Source organism: Phalacrocorax carbo, chromosome 2 (genome assembly GCF_963921805.1).
Source record: "Phalacrocorax carbo chromosome 2, bPhaCar2.1, whole genome shotgun sequence".
Lineage (NCBI taxonomy): Eukaryota > Metazoa > Chordata > Aves > Suliformes > Phalacrocoracidae > Phalacrocorax > Phalacrocorax carbo.
Window position 1 is genome coordinate 142,910,185 of NC_087514.1, and position 17,774 is coordinate 142,927,958.

Here is a 17,774-nt window from a genome sequence, read left to right on the forward strand (position 1 = left end):
AGTGGGAAGTCCATCTAATCCTTACACTGATAACTTAAGCAAAGCCTGTTTAATCAGGCTCTGAATAGAGACTATACATCGCTCCAAAATCTTTTCTTTTGCCTTTATAAAGATTTGTGCGTATTTGTGCAAGCAATGATGAGCGACAGCAGCACACAGGCACACATCAATACCCATCACTTGAATTTTGTTTGCGAGCCATAGCTACAATCCGTAGCTTCTCCACTGGCATGCAAAATAAGGCATTTTTGATTATGCAAATAGTTCTCTGCTTTGTGAATAGGGCCTCAAGTGATTCAAATGTTAATTCTGTTAGAAATCTTGAAGCAAAGCCAGTATTTCAACCATTTCAGCTTTACAACCAAGACCTTCTGAGAAACACATAATTGCAAATTGAAAAATACCTTTTAGGACCACAAATACATTGAGATAAAGTAACCCGGAAAACTGAGAAAGTTCTTTACAGCTTTTTGTCAACGGGCCTATGACCTGCTGGGCTTTGCTTTGAGTTAGATGCCCCCCTTCAGGAACTGGCAGTTTCCTACCAGAAGCAATGTAGGCACTGACTAACTAACTGAGAAAACCAGAAATTACATTTCAAAGGCAAATTTTTATCTCGTCCAGAGTTTAATGTATGAAACATTTAGGGTTTGTGTCTTCTCATTTTCTTAATAAAAACCTCACACAATCCAGTGAGTATTTGTATGAAAATGTTCTCACCATCATTAAACACATTTTTCAAGCTCTCACAGCACACAAAAGAGCAAGCCTGCACCCTGGATTTCAAAGAAATAGGGGGAAAGGAAGTGAATGCGCCTATGTGCTTTTGTGTGTGTGTGTTATCCTGCCACTTAAGGGTGAAAAGTGTAAAAAAAGTAAAGTAAAAAAAAAAATTTGTTTATCTTTTTTCCAGTTATAAAATTTTGGAAATATTTGGAACACATAAAAGTAGGCCAATATTGACTGCTTCCAAACTAATACTTTAAAATATATTGACTTGTTAAGTCAATATATTGACTTTTCTTTTTACTTTGCAAGTACAGTTTTGAATTTTTTTTTGCAGACAGTTGTATTTAAACTAACACAGTAACTTGAGTTACTCTGTCCTTTCCAGTTTTAGGAGATATAAGGGAATGGAGGATGTTTTCAGATGGATGCCAGCAACACTGGCACTAGTATCACCCCGTCTGCAAAGCTAGCATGGTGGTACACCAAGATTCCTAGCACCTGCTTCACTTTCTTGATTCCTTCTGCTCAGGGAAAATCAGGTGATAATTAAGACTAGATAAAACCCAAAGTTATTTGTTATATAATTACCTGAGCTGTACAGCCAGGATGGGCTTCACATAACCAACTCTGAAGCTTAAGTTACCCATAGACAGAAAAAGGGTGTTAGGAATCTTCCACAGGAGATTCAGAGCAAAACATTAAATGCTTAAAATTAGCTGTCCTTGTCAGTGCAAGCTCTGAGCATCTTGTTAAGGCAAAATCCACAGCATATTGATTCACATTAACCCCTTCCTAACATCCCAAAGTAACAAAGAAAACTGGTGGGTACCACTTCTGTATTGCTTAAGGGAACTCTGAATCAAGCTTCACAAGACAAGGAGGACAAACAAGCTATATCAGATCAGAACAGATACAAATCACCAAGTTTAGCACAGCTAATATTTTCTTATTTACAAGACCTCCCCCATTTGTTTTGTTCTTAGTTCACTTTTCACTTAGCCCCAGCTAAATCTGCTGCTAGCTGAGAAGCTGTGGAAGTTTGTAACAAGTGGCCCAGACCTTAAAAATTCAGAAATACACAATTCCAGATTCTACAGCTGTATATCCCATAGTGATGACTTTCAGACTCCACTGCCATGGCTTGTATTTTAATAAATGGGTCAGAGGTGGAAGGTCACGATATCCTATTACCAGTCTCTGAACCATCCAGTTCCCATTCATCTCAACAGAAAAATGCAATACATTATCAGCTTCTTTTTTTATATTGCTTACTCGGGACGAACATTCCTAAGTAAAATAATGTGGATATTCATTTTCATTGCTTTGAAGAAGACAGTAAAGGTCAATTTCTGATTTTGAAATGCTATTCTCTTCGTATTGATTATAAAGCATGAAAACAGTAACACCACCCATGCTGCAAGAAGAGATCTCATTATGAAGCACGTATTTCAGCTCCATATAATTCCTGAATGATAAATCTCCCACCTCTCAGCAAAAACTGAAAAAATGAACTAAAATGTTTGCAGCAAAATCTTCAGCCTATGGAAAAACACAAGACAGCAAAATAAACAGTGCTGTGTCCCAAAGGAACGGCCTGACCCAGACAACTCAGCCTACAGCACCCAGCAGCAGCTAGACCGATGAAAAAAAACAGCCTGTGGAGAAAAGAAAAAAAAAAAGGAGGGAAAGAAAGAATGGCTTTTTTTCCCTCACATATATAATTTCAATATAAGATGTATTTGCTAACAGTTTTTCCACTGTTTTGATTATAACTGATGCTTTTCTTCCTGTGAGGAAGGTATTAGTGCATGCTTCTTATTGACTATCGTGGCTGCTGTCATATTCATTTCATTCAAATATGCAGGCTACTGAAAATATCTCTCAAGTATTTTGAGGTTTAGAAACAATTCATGTTTCATATCTTAAGCAAAGTACTGGGATCTAAACATAGCATTTTACTGTACTGGGATTTTTTACTTCCCTGAATAGATGACACATTTTAGGAAGAATTGAATCATTACTACAAAAGATAGGAATAAAAGGCAGCAGAGCAAAATACTGCAGGGGTGTCATCCTCTTTCAGCAACTAGCAAGCCTCTTCTGAAGGCATGGCCCTTTTATTTGCAAATAGGAATCTTTCTTCCTTTCATATAAGAGTGATTTATATAGATATTAAGACAGAATAGTATCTTGCGTCTGGGAAGGAACTAATGGTGCTTAATTTTAAGATGTGCTTATAAAGAAGTTACAAATTTGAAATAAACTAGTTGGGTTTTATTCAAAGGAAAAAAAAAGTAGTTATTGTGCTGTGGATGGAGACAAAAGCATTGAAAACAAAGGCACTGTTGTGGATCCGGCTGCAGCATGTGCACGTCTTCATTGTTATGCTCATGCCTGAAGAACCAGGACTGTTTCATACCATATTTCTAAGTAAAGTACACACATCAGGAGAGTTAGGATAATTCATTCTTGAACCTTCTCTGTTAAACACACAAAAAACTCTTCTGATGATGTGTTTATGACTGATGACTATAGTCAGTAGCAAGAAGATTGCCACGTGTCTCAGACGCAACTTCTGACAAAAATGGACATCTTTCATGGGAAGCATTTTACCTTTATCTAGATGCGGGTAAACATCCAACTCACATTAGACATTCTGTGGGTTGAACAAAGCCAGTGCATGACTCTTCACAAAGGATTCAGTTGTTCAGGGGGCAGGGTTAATCAGCTTTCTATGCCAAGTCTTTAAGACATACAAGAGACACATGCACACACAATATATATACGTGCCCACACACTTCTTTCCATACATGTAGTGATGTATTTCCTTCAAGGAGGGGGAGAGATTTAACACCAGGAAACCAGACAACCTTCACATGTCCTTATTTTGCATTTACTCAAAGACGAAACCAGTTCTGCTGAGATACAACAGTCACCTACTAGTTTAACAGGCACAAAAGGCTACGGAGGAAACTCAAGCCAACTGAACCTGTTCAAACACTGAGTTGCCACCTTGCTCCGCAACTTTCAAAATCCAGGACACAGCAGTGGAAAAACATACACCAGGTACTTGGAGTTCTTGACATAGACAAATTTCTCTGTGCAGATTTAAAGTCCCCACTTTAATCACAAGGCTAAATAGTACTGTTGCTAAGATTATTCCTTTCACTAAAGGGAGACATAACAAAGAAAAAACAATTTGAAGAATTGGCTAGGTTCAGGAGACATTTCTTTGCTTCAACATCAGATGATAAAGTTTTATTCCACCAGGTAGCCATGGCAAGTATTGGCACTTGGAAGGCATCTCCCTTAGGGTACTCTAAGCGATTCATGCTGAGATGCGATCACTTGCTAGCGTTCATTCATATTGACAAACAGCTAGGATCTGTATCACCAATTCAGTCCACTCCAACTGTGATACGGTCACAGGGTAAAAACTAATGCTGCTTGGAGCAGGATTAACTTAGCTCTATATTTTATGGTGGTAGTAAGGGCTATAAGAGGAGGTTAAATATGCATACAGCATAAAAAGATTGACCCTCACCAACTTCCACTCAAACAAGAAAGCCATGAGGGCTGCATAAGTGGTCTGTATGACTTCTAGTTACATATTATAGTTATATATGAAGAAAGGATTGCCACCCTCCTTTTATCCTCCATATTCTGTAATTGCCCCTTTTTTTTCTACCCTTCCCATCATACCATGAGGGACAGTGAGAGCAGCAGACCAGACAAATCTCTTAATGCAACAGTTCTGACTCCTGCATTAAATAGGGAAGAGAAGAAACATTTTTTGAGCAGAAGAAAACTGTTCGGACCAGAGGGCCCCAGCAGGGCCAAAAGCCAAGCCAGAGAGCCCTGAAACTTGGGTCAGAGGAAACTGTAGGCAAATGTCTTATTGACAAAGGTTCAATAGCGCCCGTGAACTTATGGATTTGTAACCTTCTAGTGCTGGAACTAGCACAAGATCCCTTATCCAACACCTTCCATGTGAATACTGAAGATGCACAGACAACTTCTTCAGTGGAAGTAGGGCAGAGTCTGAAAGGTCTGCCATTAAGCTAATTGATAACAAGGATGAGCAAGGATTCCTGATGGCAAAATTATTATAAACAAAAAAAATCCTCGGTGTCACCTCATTCTTTTCTTGCTTGAACTGTGCCCAAGAACAAAAGCCAGAAGAAGATCACAGCTTGCACATCAAAAGTACCAAATGAAGATTCAAATGATACAGCTGTGTTCCATCTCAGCAGGCTACAGGTAAAATATTGGAGGGGGAATGGGAGGAGGATGGACAGGACGGAATATTCTGTGGAATGGATTTAGCTCTATGAAGCTGCATAATTTGGAATTTTCATTTGTACTTTTCAGAAAAGCATGACAATTTTCCCACAGATGGGAGTTCATTATAGAGTTTGAAACTTATATCATGATTCTCAAAAGGAAACACTATCATTTATGTTGCATTTATGTAATACCAGCCTTCCTGAAGGTTTTATAATTGTGAGAACCACTAATTTGTTAGATGGTTAAAAAGAAAAAAAAAAAAGAAGGGGGAAAAAAAAAAAAAGAAAGGCTATGCTTAGCCTATGAATAGCACGGAACAAAGAAAACAGCAGGAGAGACTTCATCAATCTCTACCATTTCTGAGCACCCAACATGGACAGAAGCCTTCATTTGGTCCACTGTAGCTGTACGCTTCTATGGGAGAACTTATCTTGGGCCGCATACCTCCGGGACACAGGGCTCTACCCACCCTGGGGACAGTGATGCACAGACACCAACATGATGGATACAAAATGTCCGTCTATTTAGCTGCGTCACACGCTTATATAGCTCTTGCGGTTCCTGTTCCTGCCACTCCTATGGGGAGGAGTCTATCTTTCCGTCACAGCCCGTAATCTTCCGGTCGCCAATCCCTGTCTATTCCCCTACAGTCCACCAAAAAGAAGTGAAGAAGGAGCACAGCACAGTTTGGGCATGCTGAAAAGCAAGATACAATAACATCACAGTAACCACTCCAATCTGAGACTGGAAAACTATCAGGTCTCCAATATTCATCTGAGATGACCAGAAATTCAGTTCACCTGTTTCCACCAGTCAGTCCAACTGCTTTCAGAGCAAGGCAAATGAATACTGCCAGTAAAAAAAAATTAACAGCCAGTCAGGGCTGGGGAGAACAGCAGGAGGGAAACCTGAATAAAGATGAAAGCTCCTGCTGCTTCGAAGCTCCACATCACCCAGGATCTAACATTCTTCTCTCAGACATACGCAAATGCACACAAAAACACACGCAGGAGAAAGCACAAATGAAACATGGTTCAAAATCTGAGCTATCAAAAAAATGTTCAGTCATGAAAACTCCAGAAATTAAAGGTAATTTTTCTATTATTAATGTTCAGTAAGAATGAATATACCCTTCTCTACAACATCACAGCTTATTTAATAATAAGTAACATCCCAAAGTCTTGGAAATTTTAAAAGCTGACTTAATTTCATAAGACATGCCCCAGGAACATCCTTTTCCAAATGTGCTGTGGTTTTTAGAATCATTAAGGTTGGAAAAGACTTTTAATATCATCAAGTCCAACCATAAACATAACACTGCCAAGTCCACCACTAGACCATGTCTCTAAGCACCACGTCTACATGCCTTTTAAATACCCCCTGGGACAGTGACTCAACCACTTCCCTGGGCAGCTTGTTCCAGTCCCTGACAACCCTTTCAGTGAAGAAAGTTTTCCTAATATCCAATCTAAACCTCCCATGATACAGCTTGAGGTCGTTTCCTCTCATCCCATCATTAGTGACTTGGGAGAAAAAAAAGAACCCCCACCTCGCTACAACCTCCTTTCAGGTAGCTGTAGAGAGCAATAAGGTCTCCCCTCAGCCTCCTCTTCTCCAGGCTAAACAACCCCAGTTCCCTCAGCCGCTCCTCATAAGACTTGCTCTCTAGACCCTTCACCAGCTTTGTTGCCCTTCTCTGGACACGCTCCAGCACCTCAGCGTCCTTCTTGTAGCGAGGGGCCCAAAACTGAACACAGTATTTGAGGTGTGGCCTCACCAGCGCTCAGTACAGGGGCACGATCACATCCCTACTCCTGCTGGCCACGCTATTCCTGATACAAGTCAGGATGCCGTTGGGCTTCTTGGCCGCCTAAGCACACTGCTGGCTCATGTTCAGCCAGCTGTCAACGAACACCCCCAGGTCCTTTTCCTCCAGGCATCTCTCCAGCCACTCCTCCCCAAGCCTGTAGCGTTGCATGGGGTTGTTGTGACCAAAATGTGGGACCTGGCACTTGGCCTTGTTGAACCTCATACCGTTGGCTCCGGCCCAGTGATCCAGCCTGTCCAGCTCCTTCTGTAGGGCCTTCCTGCCCTCCAGCAGATCAACACTTCCACCCAGCTTGGTGTCATCTGCAAACTTACTGAGGGTGCACTCAATCCCCTCATCATCCATATCATCAATGAAGATATTGAACAGGACCGGCCCCAACACTGAGCCCTGGGGAACACCACTCATGACCAGCCGCCAACTGCATTTGACTCCATTCACCACCACTCTCTGGGCTCGGCCGTCCAGCCAGGTTTTAACGCAGCACAGAGTGCCCTTGTCTAAGCCATGAGCAGCCAGCTTCTCCAGGAGAATGCTATGGGAGACAGTGTCAAAGGCCTTACTAAAGTCCAAGTAGACAACATCTACAGCCTTCCCCTCATCCACTAAGCGGGTCGCCCTGTCATAGAAGGAGACCAGGTTAGTGAGGCAGGACCTCCCTTTCATAAACCCATGCTGGCTGAGCCCAATCCCCTGGTTGTCCCTAACGTGCTGCATAATGGCATTCAGGATGATCTGCTCCATGGGCTTTTCCAGCACCGAGGTCAGGCTGACAGGCCTGTAGTTCCCCAGATCCTCCTTCCGACCCTTCTTGTAGAGGGGCATCACATTTGCTATCTTCCAGTCATCCGGGACCTCTTGAAGCCCAACCTGTCTTAATCTGGAAATCTTGTATTCCCCTTTTAACTTGAGGAAGCAAACAGTTTGGCTAAGCCTGCAGGATTTCCATAACTGAAAGAGACCAGACAGAGAAATTAAAATTGCTGGAGTTTTTTTACTTTTGAATACTTCTTGACCTTAAATATCCAGCAACAGTGTCCCAGAGGTGCTTGGCTTGCGTGTTTTATTTTTAACGACACTGAAGAACAAAGCTGTTATGGCTACAAGCTGCATTGACTTTGCAGGGACTTCACAGTTAATTGAGCTGTAGCTATTTAGCCTACAGTATGCACACCAGCTCCACCAACTCTGTAAGCAAAGAAAAAGTTCCCCAAGCTACAGCCAAGCTACTGTCCTCTTTTTATTTATTTTTTTTTTTACTTAAATGCTCCAAAGCAATCTGGCTTTTGGGGGAGAATGAACTTATCCTCAGACTCTCAAAACATGAAGACACAAAATCCCTGTAGTAACTCATGTGACATGCATGCTCAGAATAGTTACATCTCCATAATCTTAAACGTAATAGCTTGAAGTTCCCTGAGGCTTGTTGAGCAAGACACATATGAAGCTTTTAGGCATTTCAGTTACAGAAATTTAAATTTCTTGACTGGACTTCATGAAGGAAATATGAAAGTCCTCCAAACTCCCATCACTCAAAAGAAAGCAGCTGTCAAGCTTCCTTAATTAAAAAAAAATTTAAAACCTTGCATTAAAAAAAGGAAGAACAGGTTTATTTTTTGTAAGAGGATGATTTAACCTCCAAAAGAAGAGAATCATTTACTCTTTACTGGCAGACAAAGACGGGATTCCCATTGCAGGTTTCATGTTAACCATCTACCAACATAGATCAACAAACAATGACTCTTAAAAAAATAGGCAGATGTTGTTTCACTGTGCCCTTGACCCACAGCATACAACCTTCCAGACCTACTGTAATATAATGAATAGGAGGCTTATCATCATGAGTCATCTAACTAGTGCCGTGAGGTCATTTGTTGACTTAAAGTTGTAAAGATCATTATGCTATATATCAGTTAAAAAATCACTGAGATTGGAAGTGCATGCAATAACTCAGGTAATAATTCAATATGAGGTCACAAGAATACTGAGTAAAAATATAATTTTCTGTAGCCCTTCCTTCGATGGTACGGGTACAGACTGTGCTATTTGTCTTGGATAATACAGAAGCACAGCTGCTTTACATCACTTACAGTATTGTTACTACAAAGCAGTATTTTCCATTGTGCACTTATTAGGAACACCAAGCAATAAATTACATGTTCACTTAGGTAAGAGCTCTCTCTTGGAAAACTGCTGACCTTCCCTGTACTTTTTTCTTAGCAGTTACTCTGCTTCAATTTTCCACAGTTAAAAGTTTTGTGAAGATTTATCCCCTCCAGCCTGACAACTTCAGAAGGGGAGGCCTTAGAAAACCTCCCAACCTCAGAAAACCTGTCCAGCCTGGGTCATAAAGGCTGACTCGCATTTCTTTCTTAAAGACCCCGTAAGGTTTTTTTAGTTTTGTTTCTCCTTTTCCTTCCTACCACACAGTGAGATATGGATGGAAGAGGCCTGAAACTCTGAAGACTTTTGAAGATGTTTTGCAGCCAAGAATTAAACATCTATCCTCCCCACTCTATACTGGCACTCAAATGCATTAAGTTTTCTCCCACACGAAACAAACTTACTCAGTCACAAAAGAAACTTACTCAGCATGCGTGCTGAACTGTTCTTCAAAAATTTAAGTTGAAGAAATTAATTAAGCAAATCCTATGTTCTTTGTAATTTTATAACGCAAGACAGCTGGCTGTTTCCAAAGCACTTATGTGCTATTTTTCCACATTGCTATCCATACATGTCATTAAGATAACAGCCTTCGACACTGGAGCAAACAGAAAATTATTATCTGGGCAGCTGTCAAACTGAAGATGTAGAGACAATCTTTGACCTGAACAGTTTTAAATGTGAAACACAAATAGGTACAAATATATATTAATTACAAGATGTAAATACAAAAATTAATAAAAAGAGAAATAAACTAAAAGTTGCCTAATCATGGCATTTAAATGGCAAAATACAAAAATGCCTACAAAACATGCCTGGATGATGCTTTGAAACATCACCTAGGCCTACAGGAAATTAAGTATTACCATTACTAAAACACTAGAATAGTTTTATTAATAATAGTAGATCAAATTAAGCAGAGCAAAGGAGCAGTGATATTTCCAAGGGTGGAAAATGAAAACCTAATACAAAACAGTTTTCACAGTTAGGATGGGGAAGAAATAATTTTACTGCCCAAGAAAGGAACACAGTAAGCAAGTCAACCTCACAAGCAAGACAGCAGTAAAACCAAGGGATGTTTGTGTACACACATACCCAAAAAGCAAACCTTTGTCAAGCTGGGTATAAGGAATATTATTACTCAGAAATCAAACAAGGTAACTACAGAATCATAAATCAAGCTGTTTCCAGAATTAGAATCTACCGCACAGTTCAGTATTTAGCCTAGATGAACATGAGATACCACAGGAAATTAGGGGAATGACATATCTGTGATAAAAGTTAAGGTCAGTGATCATTTCTGCTAGCTGCATTGGATTTAATAACACTTCAAGTCTGATGCTGAAACATCACTGAACAGCTGATAATGAGAGTTACAGTAAAAGAATAAACCACAACTACACTAACACAGAAGACAAATAATTTGTAATCTGTATTCTACTGAATTTAGTTTAAATGAAAAAATAGTGTGTAAATGACTTTCAGGCTCCAAACCATCTCAGATATCACAGTTGCAGGCACATTTAGAACACAACAGTAATATGGTGGCTTGCACCACATCAGAAAATCGCATAGGTTTAACTCACTCAGGTTGCGCTTTTTTCTCTTTCTTCCTTTTATTTTTTTTTCTTTTTCTTAGGTTCTTCAAAGGTAAATTAGATTACCCCAGACTAAGTGAGTTACATTCAGGGTGAAACATCCTGTAAACTGCATGCCACTAAATGAAAGCATCAGTAAGTTGATACAACTGACTCAGATCAAGTTGAAAGAACATTTAGCACAGGCTCTTTCTAAATTTTGTTCTAGAAATTCAACTGAGGGCTGAGCAGCATTGATAAATAAGCCACATTTACCTACTTTCATTCAAACCTATGTAACTTTGATAAATGGTAGAAGACACGAACCATCATCTGCTCTAAAAGCAGAATTACTTTATAAGTTTTAATCACAGTTTCAGCTAAACCTCCCCCAGTAATTAACTATGATCTTTTTCATGCAGCTTCAGCAAGGGATTTTTTTTTTTTACTTTTCCTGGCATTTTTTGTTTAAACCAAGTCAGTGCTTGTTTCCAGAGTCACATACTTCTTAGTCTTTTTTCTTTGTAGCTTTGTTTTCCTTTGAGCTTCATTCTGCTGCTGTCACAACAGTAACAATACGCTTCCCTGTACACAGACAGCTACAAAATTCCCTCAGCATGACCACTGCTTAAGATTTCAGCCTGTAACTTCCCCCTAATTAACACCACACAGCACCCCCATTAGGAGGAGAGCACAGGAATGCTATTTTCTCTCACTGCTTTACCCAAGGAGCCATAAGAAATGTTAAACAATGTACTTACAGTATCTTTAATTTATAAATAACTAGACTTCTGCCTGAATTTGCCTTGCACTGATGGACAATTAGAAAATGAGTAAAATAAGGAACAAGGCAAGGTCAAAACCTGCCTGGTTTCTCCATTATGAGAGACTTTGGAAAGAAACACTCTCCAATAGACCTCTGGCTCCTGATACCATACATGCATTTTTTTGATTAAGGCAACACTACTCCTCAGATAAGTGAAATTAGAAGTTGATCTCATCTTCAGTGGTATTTGCCCTTGTTCTAATTCTCCGAGTCTAAATTACAGGGCTGGAGCTCTCAGTCAGCCAACAGAAATCAACAACAACCTGCTTAACACAGTGTCCCATTCTTACTGTTTTTCTGTCTCAAACTTATCTGATAACTTCAAGCATTTTTTCCTCCCCCCCTCCCCCATCCCATACCCAAGATCAGCCACGACTGCATTAGAGAACCCAGCATGTCCAAGATGGATTAGATGCTGCTAAGAGGAAAGCAACAGCTTCCTCAGGCCCCGCTAGTCAAGTCCACAGCTGCAGCATTACTGTCAAATAATATGGATCTGGCACAATATCACTGAGATTACCTTCTGAAAGTTAGAGTTGTAGTACAGCCTTCCTTACTTTTCTGGCCCTAATATTTGTCTCTGACAAAATCCAAACAAACAAGAGAAAAGCCAAAGCCTAACTAGACACAGATTTTTTCCCCTTCCCATCATACACATCATGTATGTCTCAATTCTACATGATATAAAACATGAAAGACGGTATTTCTACTAATAGCACCTACAGATCTGAATTAAGTTCCACTACCCAAGAGACGGGATTACGCTTACCAAAAAAAAAATAAAAAATGCACAACCCACCAACCCGAGTTTGACCGCACCTAACTAAGAGTCTACAAAAGTGGAGAAAAACCCTGCTCATTAGCCTAATACACTTTGGATCCAGTCCCAGCCTAGATGAGTACTTAGAAATACAATGGATGCATATAGTCCCATCAAAATCAATGAGTCACCACATACTTAAGAAAATATACATTAATTAATAACTTTAAGAACTTTTATAGACATAATATTTTAATATTCTACTAATATTAAAGTACCAGAATTTTAACTGGCTTCAACCACAGTGCTGTAGTCACAGCTACAAGAAAAACTCCTCCAATGACAGTGTGAGAAGTATTTTCATGCAAGTGTTCCTTTATGATTAAAAAAAAAAAAAATCAAGTGGAAAAATCTCTGGTTTTGCTCCTAAAGAACACTTATTTATACGGAGCTCACACAACAAACTATTTACAAAGGAAAACACATTATACTGCATTTGACAGTTATAATGCTATAAATTTTCAACTAGACCAAGCTCACAATAAAAAACCTTTTAAGTGTCACTGAAAAGGCACAAGAAAACAGTATCTACTGTTTTCTTATTAAGTCAGTAACATATCAACTAAAAACCTGGAGAACAATAAACATATTCGAAACACAGCCTGTTGTTGTGCCTTGAACTCGGCATTACAAATTTTGAAAGCTGCACTCATAACCCTCTGTACACCTCGTTATCGTGGCACAGCTGCAGGGACAGACAGCTCACAGTTAAAATATATATCATTATGAATAAATGTGTCAGATCATTCAATAATTATTAGTCAAACAAAGCAGTACAGAAGAACTGCTGAAATTCCTTCATAAATTGACCACTCATGGTTTTCCGTCCTTTGTGAAAGAGCCCCCTTTAAAATACACAACCTTGGGATGGAAATCTGCAAGACTTTAAAGGTTTCTAACTTCAGGGTGTCAATCATATGCAACACGGATTATTTTTGCCCAGTCCACCCCCAAACGGGCTCACTGTACCGACAGACATACAGCATATGGATGGCTGCAGGAACGTAGGCAGGAGCGAGGAACAAGGGAGATGCAGCTGCTGGGACTGTGGCTGCGATGGCCATGAAGCCGTGCGCCTCCCACACAGGGCCATGCTGTAAGACCTGGTGAGAGATGATGTTCTGATACCTCCCTGGCTCATCCCACCTCGAGAATTATGCCGAGATAGCACAGTTTTAAAAGGCCCCTCAAAAGCTGCAACAGCCTCATCTCTTTAGCTCACTATCAACTTCAGCTGAGTCTGAATCAGTGGTGTGATGCTAAATTGTTTATTATTTCTCTACCAAGGCTCATTTTTAGTACCTTCTACCAGAGGAGGCCCATGTAGAGAAGGCACATCCAGCAATTTCTGCAAAGGAGCTCAACACAGGCAGGCTCAGATAAAGCAGCCATCACTAGGGACCACGAGAGGCTGACAAGGAAGGATAAAGGAGCAGAGCAGAAAGCATGACTGGCATCTCTAAGCATGCTAGATAAGAGTCATTCCCAAGCCATACAAGTCAAAGTCCACGGGGAAGGAAATATAAACAAAAGCTAGTCCAAAACTACACACAGCTTCTAAGACGCCTGTATTTTTCCGCCCTGATCTTCTGATTGCCTTCATCAAAAAACGCTTTTCTTCACTTCATGCTGTGGGTAAATGAAAAATTACATCTACCTTCATCTTAGGTGCTGCCCACAGGCAAGAAGCGAGACTTAGAGTTCCCTCATCTTCCAGAGTGACTTCTCGCACCCATCTTAAAACATGCTCTTAAGTACTCATTTGTATAGTTAACCTAACAGGGGCCAAAACAGAAGCAAAGCTGCATTCTTTAACAAGAACTCCCACACCAGAGGCTTTGTTTTTGAAGCACCAGAAGTGCATGAGTTTTTAGTCCTCCTTTGCCTGAGAACATCTCTTCCTACTGAGAACATAACCATATAATTTGAATTCTCAAGCTATTCACTATAGCATGGTGCAGAACTAAGAAGTGCAATGTAATTACAAAAATAAAAAAACCCCATGTATAATCATTAAATGTGAGTGCATACCTTCCCTGATAGCGGTAAATGGGGTTCCTTCCTCCTCTTGTAATCTAATCACCTTCAATGCCACCAGCTTTCCATTTACCCTGAGAGGGAAAGAGGGGAGGGGAAGGAGAAATAAAAAACAAAATTAAAGCAGCAACAGTATTTCTCATAATAGAACTTGTTTCCCATCGTGTACTTATTCAACTTCTTCCTGTCAATGCCAGTGATTCATTTATAGCACTGTAAGAAACACTTCATAGCTTCCATAATGTCAACTTTATATTTTCACACTCAGATGCAATCCAAGAAATGATCTCAGTTTTTTGTGAGTCAGTCTGTTTCCTTTCTATCACAGCACTAAACTGAAGCTTTGTTAAGAAGTATCACATTGTAAAATATGGTCTTAAAGTATCTGCCCTTTATTTGATCAAATTGTTCCAAGAAAAAGGCACATAATTTTCATCAATCACCCCACCTGCAGTATATCCATATTTATACTGATTGCCTCCTTCCCACTGCATCATGCCCATAATTATCACCCTCAAAAATCTATGAAAGTTTGAGATGGAAATATCTTTTAGGTCATTCTGGCCACCTCCCGTTAGAGCAGGACTGTTCCTAAGGTACATTCGTGACTACATGTCCCAGTGTAGTGTTAGATTATAACGATTCTCATTTATAAGATTAAAAAAATTTTGTGCTCCAAGGGACGAAACTTCACAACAGGTCATTCTAGTTTCAAATCCATTTGGCTGGTTTCACTTCTAGCATTCAAAATTTCACCAGATATGAATCACATTCAAGGCCTTGCAAAAAAAATCCAGTTGGTTCAGTCTATCCAGATTAAATCTCACAAAAACTGAATGAAAGATAAAAACTGATATCGATTACGCGCCTTAAGAACTAACTCATACTTTAAAACTTTAACAAGTATGACAAGCAATGGTGAGGGTAGATTACTGAAGAGGCATAATACAGTTGCATTATTACTATTATTATCATCATCATCATCATCTGTAAAAGCAAAATTAGCCTTTACAGCCACAAAGCCCAAGGAAACATTGGAGGTTTCACACTCCTGTAGTCATGGAGGCAATTCCCTATTGTTCTGGGTCCTAGAAGAATTCTAGTATGAGTAGCAGAAGTATTCATTTTTCTAAGCAAAATGATAGGGCATCTACCAAGTCTGAATTCATCTTCTCCCTTAGGCTTTTAGTTTTTGTAGTTAGATGACTTCAGTGACAGGATAGCTACCGTCTCGCTTCTTCTGTTTCTTCTTTTACAATTGCCAGAATCTCATTAGCCCTATACACAGCATCCCATCAGGACTCCAAGCAACTTAAGAAACCCTTGTTGTCAAAGGATGGTTTCCTCATCACCTTCCAACTATTTGTAATACTTCAGAATGGCACCAGCTCAAGTCTCAGGCTGCTAGTTGCTGTTGAAAGATAATTATCAGCTTAACCCTATTGCATTATCTGGACTTCTCCTTAAAACTGCCTTACATGTATTTTTGTTTAGATTTAAACAGGACTTCTGGCACCAGAAAAAGATAAGCCTTGCCCCAAGTAACTTCATGTGTCATGCACAGACAGGAGAACAAACCATAATAAAAGCAGAGGTAGAAAGACTGATGACAGTCATGCAGTTCTTATACACATGTAGTTTTCAACTCTTCTGCCAACACACCACCTTACCTATCACATACACATAAATAAGTTAGACACCCGGATAACTTGATTATTACAATAGATTATATACTGCGCAGGAGGAATTTAAATAAGAAACAGGACAGATGCTGTGTTCAGAGAAGGCAATGCAGAATACAATGGCAAAAAGCAGATTAAGGAGGTACTTAGAAAATAGGGATGTGGAGTCTCTTGCTAGAGAGACAGGCAAACAGCACGCAGCACTGTGTAGATTATGTTCTTTTTAACCTGAAGTTCTACATTCCATTGATTCTTTAAGAGTAACAAATAACACAAACAGCAATCGCGTGGAACTCATTTCAGAGGATTCACAATTAAACACAGCAGGTGGGCTGTGCTATTTAGTTATCACTGCCACTTTGTCATTGGTACCTGTCATCATCTTGATAGACATGATGGCAACTCTTAATACTACTGAAATGATTGAACTAATCTCAGGTAGCGTTCCTCTGGGATTTCATTCTCCCCTTCCAGTATTATTTATCTCCAATATATCAATCTATAACTTCCAGAATAAAACAGCCTCCTTATTCTCATTTACTACCCAGTCATTAAAAGCTTTTTTTTCCAGTTCATTTTCTATAAACAGGAGTGTATAAATCTGGAGACGTGAGAAATAATATAGTATCATCAGTTAAAAGAATAGGTGTGTATATTCACATCCTTTAACTATTCTCCCAGTGATGGAACCTCAGGATGCAGTTAGATGGTGCTGCAGAGATGAGCTAAGGGCTACCTTAGGGTATACTCTTGCTCCTGCTAAATCCCTGCCACACACTCCTGCTACTGTCTTGTATTTGCTCTCATTCCCGCTAGCCCCTACAGCAAGACTGCCTAAGGAGCTTAAACAGGAGAAGACTGGCCTTTCCATATTTTTAAAAAATTATGAAGACATTTTTCACAATTTAAAAGCAAAACCCACTAGAAAACACATGAGAAGAACTGGGACCACCTCTTGAGAAGCAACGAGCCATGGGATCAAGCCAGCTATGTCATGAAATTATGCCCTGAATCTTGTGATGATGTGCCAAAAGAATGTGGCAATTTCCTTAGAAACAACATAGAAAAAGAGAGACCTGGAGAAAATTACCTCTGCAGCCTATCAGAACTTGTCTTTGCAATCTTCAGTGGTGATCAGATAAGGTTAGCAGAATTCCTCCCGGATATTACTTTACATTTTTCTTCCACAACTTTCAAAGCATGCTCAGTATTTTCATTATTTTCAAATACAAGTAGAAAAGCTGACAGGCAGACAGCATTTTAGACAGTGAAAAGGCAAAGCTGCTGTCCCATTTAACATCTAGGATTCATTAAACCACCTCTCTTGCTCACTGTCCAAAGTAAACAATTTCACAGCTTCTCAAAACAATACACTTAACTGGGCCAAGGATTTCACTTATCATGTTATGTCTATCCTGTCAACTGCCTCATTAGTTTCTATTAAGGACAATATTGATTATAAAATTCCTTTTTTCTAACTTACAAGCCATCTTCTTTCCTAAACTCACTCACTCTGTCTCTCATCCAAAAATCTTCAGAGAAAGGACAGAAGTCCTGAAGCCTCTCTAATTATCACATCAAGCTGCTTTACTCTAAGCAAGTCACCAGCAGCTGATGAACAGTTTTCCCATTTATGGAAAGTCAGCATTTTAAAGTTATATAACATCTTCTAATAAATTTCTGATTTTATATGCAATGTAGGCAAAAGAAAAAGCAGTCCAAAGTGTTTTATGTGACATATAGCAAAAGTCTGTATATTATAAAAAATACAAATGAGCCAGATATTACAAAAAATGCTAATGTGTCATTCTGCTTTGTCTAAAAC

General features: G+C 39.5%; 1 protein-coding gene across 4 annotated transcripts in view; it reads right to left on the reverse strand.

Annotated features, from left to right (window-relative positions):
- Nucleotides 1–17,774, reverse strand: part of CDK14 (cyclin dependent kinase 14) — a 323,920-nt gene that overhangs the window by 206,070 nt on the left and 100,076 nt on the right. For all 4 annotated transcript variants that reach the window (XM_064444644.1, XM_064444647.1, XM_064444646.1 and 1 more), the window contains one exon: nt 14,262–14,341. In XM_064444644.1, coding sequence (XP_064300714.1) covers nt 14,262–14,341 — 80 coding nt within the window. The remainder of the gene's footprint in view (nt 1–14,261; nt 14,342–17,774) is intronic.